This window comes from Miscanthus floridulus, chromosome 3 (genome assembly GCF_019320115.1).
Source record: "Miscanthus floridulus cultivar M001 chromosome 3, ASM1932011v1, whole genome shotgun sequence".
In the NCBI taxonomy this organism is placed as follows: domain Eukaryota; kingdom Viridiplantae; phylum Streptophyta; class Magnoliopsida; order Poales; family Poaceae; genus Miscanthus; species Miscanthus floridulus.
In genome coordinates, this window is record NC_089582.1 from 102,354,891 (window position 1) to 102,362,941 (window position 8,051).

An 8,051-nucleotide genomic window follows, 5' to 3' on the forward strand; every position below is an offset into this window, starting at 1 on the left:
AGGGTTCTGGGATTCGACCGAGATAGTCCGAATTTTGGACCGAAATTTCCTGAAATTCGTCCATTTCGGTTGGGACTGAATTTTTTTTTTCCAAAATGAATCCCAGAAATGTACCATTACGGTAGCACAAAAATATACCGCATATTCATCAAGCATTTCACTGTCAGCTTTTACCTCTTGCGGACGCCAAATGTCTTTATATACGCCTCACTCCTCCCCCCCTCACACACCTCTCCTCAACTGAAAACCTCAGAGGGGGGGCGGTCAGTGGTCGCCTCGCCATCACGAGCCCCACCCTTCTCCCCCGGAGCTCTCCACTCCGCCATGTTTCCGAGGCCGAGCCAGAGAAGCATCTTCCACCTCGGGGAGGAGGGTGTCGACGACCACCGCGGCGCCGACGAGCAAGTCAAGAACACCGATACTACACGTATCCTCGCAGGGCACCGAGACCACGGGCGTCAACTGCGAAAGCAAGACTCCGCCGTCGATGCGGTGGTCGGCGTCGGGCTGCAGATCCTGGTCCAGAACCTCCACCACACGCGAGCGCCGCTGCACTCGCATATCGTCCTGAAGCAGGTGGTGGTCCTGCCGACGACGGTGGCACGCCACCGCCGTGGACCGGGCAGCAGCTTCTTGAGCGCCTGCTCCCGCTGCAGGAGGGAGCTCAGCAGCAGCAAGGACGTGTACATGTACAGGTGCGTGCGACTAGCAAACACAAGAACTCCGAGATGTCTGAAACGAAACCCCGTTCATTTCTAATTGTTGCGTGTTCTGCTGCTTTGTGCAGAGGCGACCTGGGATTCTGCAGCGAGGAGTGCCGGTGTCAGCAGATCTTGGCAGACGAGGCGACGAAGCGTGAAGCCATGATCAAGAAGAAGCGCATGCGGCGAGGGTTGCCTCACCATCTCCACCACGGGCCACGGTCGGCAATGGGGGCGATCGGTGGTGCGTCGAGGAGACTAGTTGCAATAGCCTACTAGGATCTAGCATCTGTACGTCCATGTCCATCTGAGGTCGTCAGGTCGATGCATAGAAATGGCAACTAGTACTCTTTGCGTGCCGGTGATGTTATACGAACCTATGAGGCTATGATATCCTTGCATTCAGAGGAGAGAGAGACGGGGGAAAAACTGAGCAAATCGAGGTACAAAATTTTGTATGGAATCACGGGAGAACCGCCATGTCTAGCTGTTTGTGTAAACTGAAGGGAGAGGGATGCAGAATAGGAGTATTGCATACAGAGATGATGTAAGATTGTGAGAATCACATAAACACGAAAGTCAAAGTAAGTGACTGTTTTTCTGCAACTTGCCAAGGCTTAATAAGATCGCAAGAATCACATAAACGACGCATGCAACTTGCTCTCTCGTCACATTTGTGGTTGAAATCAAACGAAAGGAAGAAGAATATGACAGCTGTACATGAGAACATATGTATATCTGAGAATATATGAACAGACAGAACAGTCGCGATTCTTGTAATTGGACCAATTTCTTTCAACTGAACTCGTGGAGCAACTGTGGGCACAAGTACTGATGCATCACACTAGTACGTTGTACCGGAATTTGATGCCGAAAGGAACTAGGGAGAGGGGAGAATAATACCCTGGCATCTAGTCTAGCAGATTGATGGGGGACAGAAATGGCACCAAAATGGAATCTTCCATTCATGGGGCTGCAAAACAGTTACCGATTTAGAAGCAGCTACCACAGAAACGGGAACCAAGGCACTAGCTAGCTTACATTGGTCCACGTACTTAGGTTGTCTCTTGCAGTGCTACATCAGATTTTTGGTGACATGAAAGAGAGAGGGAGGTAATAGAAAGAGGTGTTTGTTTCACGAAGTAACTATCTCATAAGCTAAAATTTTAGACTACAAGACAACTTATACATCATTGTACAAGTGGTTATTGTCATGCAACTCACAAACATTCATTTGTTGTACGAATAAATTAAGGATCCTAGAATTACAACGAGGGGCCGTTTGGATCCCTTCATTATGAAGGAATTGAAATCTACTTAATGGATTAGGCTATTTGGCTTGGAATTTGATATTCCATAACTTTTCCAAACTCACAAATAAGCCTATATCAAATTCATAGGATGGGAGATGGAAATGGATTCTATAGATCACTATGTTATAATTCTACTCTCCAACTTATAGCACACTCTTCAACTCACTTTCCTATAATAAAAATGCAACATATAGGTATGTCCCTTGAATGTCTAACAATAAATATACAAATATATTCTATATACAACTATATTAGCTTAATTAATCTATGTCTAAATTATAATTATTAGAATGAATTCAATTCCAAGGATCAAAATGGGCTGACAACTTAAAAGACAAACTATCGAACGTATTACCTCTTAAGTTGTCTCACAATTACATGGCACTGGATGAGACTATCTACGAGAGAATACCAATGTACTTGCCCTTAGATAGCGACTATAATTGTGTCTGGGAACTAGATGCACTCATATACATATACCGATATACGTATGTATCACTGTAAGTGTACTTATAACTGACTGTGTTTGGGCCAGAGATAATATGGTGTACCTAGCAAAAAGGAAGTGTACGATAATGCTTAGACGTGGGCATCCATCCGTCTGGACACAGGCATGCGGTTTCTTAGGCCTACGCAGCGGACTGGCCCAATTGACCTGCTCATCTCTAGATCTTGTCTATCTCTCTTAAAAAAATCTCCACACTCCGCCTCGCCCCATTCGTGGCTTTACTGTGCCGTGCCTCCATCCGCCTGCCCCACTCCACCTCGCTGCAGCCATCCCCCGCCGCGCCCCGCTCCATCCCTCGCTGCACCGCGCCGGGCCCCAGTCTGCCTCACCCGTCGTGGCCATGGCGTTCACCATGCCACAACCTCCTCGGTGCCACCAAGAAGAGGTCGCCGCCAGTCCAGACATCGCCTCCCGCGGCTGGCCGGAGACATCGCGGCGGCAGGAAGGGGAGGCTTATGCCTGCGCCTATGCCTGGGTGTACGTTGGGCCGTTGTTCTCGATGTCCCCTAACCTGACCTCGTTGGCTACCGCATTTCCCCATCAGGTACACCTTGGCCGCCGGCGACGCTGTTCAAGTGTTTCAGGCGTTTCAGACCTATGTTTCAAGTATTTTATTTAAATGTTGCAAAAGTATATCTGGGATGTTGCATATGCGTTGCAACGACAATATACGCATGTTGCAAGCCTACGTTTTAAGTGTTTCAGGTGTTCCAGACATATGTTTCAAGTGTTTCATCTCGATATTACATATGTTGCTATGGCTATACATATATATTTCAAGCGTATGTTTCAAGTATTTTAGATGTTTCAGACATATGTTGCAAAAATAGATCTGGATGTTGCATATGGTGCTATGGCTATACACGCATGTTTCAAGCGTATGTTTCAAGTGGTTTATCTGTTTTAAATGTATGTTGCAAGTATTTCATCTGGATGTTGCACATATTGCAATGACGCCGGTGGCTGGAGGACAGCGGCCTGCCATAGCCACCTGCTGCTGCTGATGGTGCGTTGCCGTGGGACACCGTCTGGGCGGTCGGCGGACGCCTCTGCAGCGCGCATCCGCAAACGGGGTAGGTGACTGGGACCCATGTGGGTTTCCAGTGTGCGGGCGCGGTAGTCAGGGCAGGAAGCAGCGTGGGGCCCACGTGGTAGGGTGCAAAAACAGGCGTCACGGTCACCTTTTCCATGCGACACAATATCCCACCTATTAGCGCGAGCCACGGACGGACGCTAGTCGTTCCATATGAAAAAACGGAAAAAAAATCCTTTTCCCTCGTGTTTTTCTTTCACTCTTGCTCGGGGCAGTTTTTTCCATTTTTTTTGGCAAGGATTTTGCTTAGGACAATATAACAGATGGCGCAGAGCTTGTATCTGACTGTTTACTTTGTTAGCTTTACATATGTTTCTAATGCCATGCGTTAGCAAAAGCAGCTCGCCCTTATTTAGGCAGCTTTCATGTAGGAGTGTTTCTACCGGTAATGGCAAAAAAAAAAAAAAGGCCAACGCTCATATCTGCTCCCATAGTGCTGTATGAATAACATCTAGATAGGTTTCTAAATACTTTCGTGAATTAGCTTTTTGCAATCGTGATGTTGGAGACAACACATCACCTTAGCTGCAGACCAGCAGCACTCACTGTCTCGCATGTTTTAGCGAAACTTTGCGACCCATAGACCATAGTACTTGGAAGATAGATCCTGCCTATGCGGATCCGCTGCGTCAAATCGCCTAAATCGAGTGTCATCCACTTGACTGACCCAATTTAAACAAACCAACATCGGTGACTCCTCAGGAGCGCTCCTTGGCAACTCATCTTCAGGATCAGGTTGAGTATCATACCACGATAGCCTTCACAACTCAAGATAATATCTCATCATCGGAGTACATAATAATTCAGCGGAAATCATATATTACAAGTCTTATTAAATTTAACAAATTAATTATACAACATTAAAGAAGACATTGATTCAATACAATCATATGTAGTGAGGACCAACTACTATCTTACCGACTACAACTACGATATACACTCTCACTAGTAACAAGTAGTCGCCTTGCCCATGGGCGTCACTACCATAGGTAGTCGCCTTGCCCATGGGTGTCACTACCATAGCTTGGACGGCCCCTACCATTCACCTACTTTGCCACCAACAACGGGGTGAGAAGGCCGCTAATGTCCTTTACCTGCAAAACAACTTAATGACAGCACCGTGAGTATATTGTGTACTTGCAGGACCTAATTTCAACATATAGTATTTGGTGGATGCATAGGGTGATTATCAGACATTTGTATAAGTGCGGAAAGCAATGATGTTCATTAAGAGTCTGACATGCTATGCTCAACTTTAGAATTAAAGCATTTATCATTGCAACCAAGATGCTCATAGTCCATCATCCATCAACTACGCTACCAAGGGTATAGAAAATAGGAACAACCGAATGATTCCGTCCCGAGGGATTTCAGGCTTTCAAGACTTTATAGAGGTGTACAATTGTACTCACACGGAAGGACGGGACTAACCACCAAACCTCGTGCACGAGAGTAAGGGTTGCCTCATGTCTTTCAACCTTTCCCTAATCCGGCCCAAATGTCACATGAAAGGTTCGACTGGATGCCCAGACCAGGTTTCCACCATCTTCCTAGTTCCTTGGGTCAGGCTTCTGTACTATAACGGGTCCCCAGTTCCTTACGTACACCATCTTCCCAGCGCTATCCCCCTTGCTAGTTTCACGGATAGATAGGTCACAATTAGTTACTTGGCTTGTCGACCCCATCCACGACATGTGGTCTATACGGGTGACTCGGACTTACGTATCCCAATACACGGTCCTTACTGCTCCACGAGCTATGTCGTCTGAGATCCCACACTCACGGTGACCTACCCCTCGCTTGAGCAAGATATCCAAGTTATCATCAAGATTGCCATATTAGGGATATTATTCCTTAGCTAGATTAGTAAGGTGGGTCAAGTTATACCCTCATTGGTTTTAGTAGTTCATTATCTAGGTGTAGCATCCTACACGCGCGAGTATGAGTTCCCTTCTCATGCTCGACTTCTACCGTTGCCCAAGCAACTAAGCAATAAGCATTAAGCATTCCCATTCCCATCGTTAAGGTGAGAGGCTTCAAACAGATTATTAAGCTACTATAGGTGTAGTATGAAGAGATCATTATCCAAGACTACCACTACAAGAAATCCTTCTTTCTATGACAAAAATCCTCATGACGGGGTAAATTTTTGTCATATAATGTATCATAATACGACGCAAAAGTTTGTAGCGTCATAAAATCAGGAGAGCCAGAACTATTTATGACGATACCTTTGTTTTGTCACATAAAGGTATCAAGTGTCGTCACAAAATGTAAGTCACCAGGAGGCGGTTGACGGTGGCATTTTTATGATGATATGTGCTGTTTTTATGTGACGGCTATGGAGCATCACAGTTTGTTATTTCAAACATGACAGCCCAACACGGGAGAGGCATAAGGCGTGGGCAACGTTGGGCTCAGAGCTGGGCCACGGCCCAGGTGAAAAGGAAGAGGGGGCACGGGTGGAGGGAGACAGGCCGTGCCCAAAAAGAGTAGGGCCGAGAGATGTTTTTTCTTTTTCCTTTCTTTTTTTCTTTTTAATTTGTAAATCCATTTTGAGTTAAATTCAAGAGCTTTAAATTGTTCAAACAAATTCGTATGAAGAAATGACCAACATCAAAGTTTTAGATCTCAATGAGTTGTACAACTTTGTTGTTGCTCACTTTTTCATTTGAAATCATTTTACTATGTCAAAATTCTATTCGAATTTATCAAATTTTGAAACTCAAATTTAAAATTACCCAAATGAATTTGGATGAAGAAATGACCAATATCAAAATTGTAGGTCTCAATGAGATCTACAACTTTATTGTTTATAACTTTTTCATTTAAAATCATTTACTCTCCCAAAATTCTGTGCGAAGTTCTTATATACCGAAGTTCTCACAAATCATATGAACAAGCCCAGTTTTTCTTTTTAATCTCTGGCTAAAACTTGTAACTAGTCTTTCTCCCTCGTACTAACTTCAAATTTAATGATCTTTTTTTTCTAAAATTTTCTAAAATCATGCTCTATCAATTTATTGTGTTCTTACGGCTATTATTTTTGTTATTTTTTCATGTGACTTTGTTCTATCAATTCAAATTTTGAATTTCAAAAAATAGCAACTTCAAACAACATTTTGAAGTAGTAAATTATTTCAGCTGAAAAGATGATGAACATAAAAGTTGTAGAACTCATCGAGATCTACAACTTTTATTTTGGTTATTTCTTCGTCTGACAAAGTGATAGTAACATTGTTCACAAATTTCACATATCTCTCTTATAGTTTATGAAACTATAAGAGAGATATGTGAAATTTGTGAACAATGGTACTATCACTTTGTTAGATGAACAAATGACCAAAATAAAAGTTGTAGATCTTGATCAGTTCTACAACTTTGTTGTTGATGACTTTTTCATTTGAAATTACTTCATACCCCAAAATTTTGTTCGAACTTCTAATATTTTAAAATTCAAAATTTAAACTGTCCAAACAAAGTTATATGGAAAAATAACCAAAACAAAAGTGGTAGATCTCGATACGTTATACAACTTTGTTGTAGATATTTTTTCCATTTGAAAACATTTATTACCCCCAAATTATGTTCAAATTTCTCATCTTTTGAAATTTAAAATTTAAATTCTTTAAACAAAGTCGGACGAGGAAATGACCAAAATAGAAGTCATAGATCTCGATGATTTCTATAACTTTGCTAGTGATGACTTTTTCATTTAAATTCATTTAGTATCTAAAAATACTATCCCAAAAATTATTTATTATCAAAAGAAAAGAAAAAAATACAACTTGGGCCAATACCTCCCAAAGGCCCAGCTACGGCCTCAGTTGCCATCAGCCGTCCATCCCTCGATCCGACGGTTGAGATCCATGGGTTTCCTCTCAAACCCTAGCTTCTGTGTCTTATCTCTCCCCTGCCTTATCCTAGATTCCTACCGAGCCACACACCGAGGGAGGCCGTAGCGCACGCGCGGAGGCTCTCACAGAGGTCGTGCGACCATGGCCCTCATGGCGGGTCTTGGCCATGCCCGTACCATGGTGCGCGTGTGCCGCTCGCTCTTCCTCCTCCTCTGCCGCTGCTGCCTCACCGCCTGGTCATCGCCGCTAGCCATGCGCGCACTCCCGCTATGCACTGACGGGCGTGAGCACCTACCCCTTCCGCCAGATTCTCTCCCTCTTCCCGCAGGCGTGTTCTCATTCGCTTGTTTTTTGTAGGGGCGCCGGTACCGCTGAACAGGACGCTGGGCTTCTGCTCTGCTTACGGGACGGGAAGCAGAAGCAGCAGCAGCTCATGCTCCTCGGCTATCCACCCGGTGGTGAGGATGCTATGGATCCCAGATCCGTGACATGGTGAGGCAGTCCTCCAGCGCTCTAGTCGGTAGGGGATGGTCTGCATCAACCTCAAAGCCAAGCAGCGTCCCTCCAGCTCCAAGCACC

At 44.5% G+C, this 8,051-nt stretch overlaps 1 protein-coding gene across 1 annotated transcript; it reads left to right on the forward strand.

The window, feature by feature from the left end:
• Nucleotides 1–218: 218 nt before the first annotated feature.
• LOC136546285 (FCS-Like Zinc finger 15-like) lies at nucleotides 219–1,307 on the forward strand. Its single transcript, XM_066538257.1, has 2 exons — nucleotides 219–695; nucleotides 788–1,307. Exons 1-2 carry the CDS (start codon nucleotides 325–327, stop codon nucleotides 978–980), a joined length of 564 nt encoding a protein of 187 aa, XP_066394354.1. The 5' UTR covers nucleotides 219–324; the 3' UTR covers nucleotides 981–1,307.
• The last annotated feature ends 6,744 nt before the right edge of the window (nucleotides 1,308–8,051 follow it).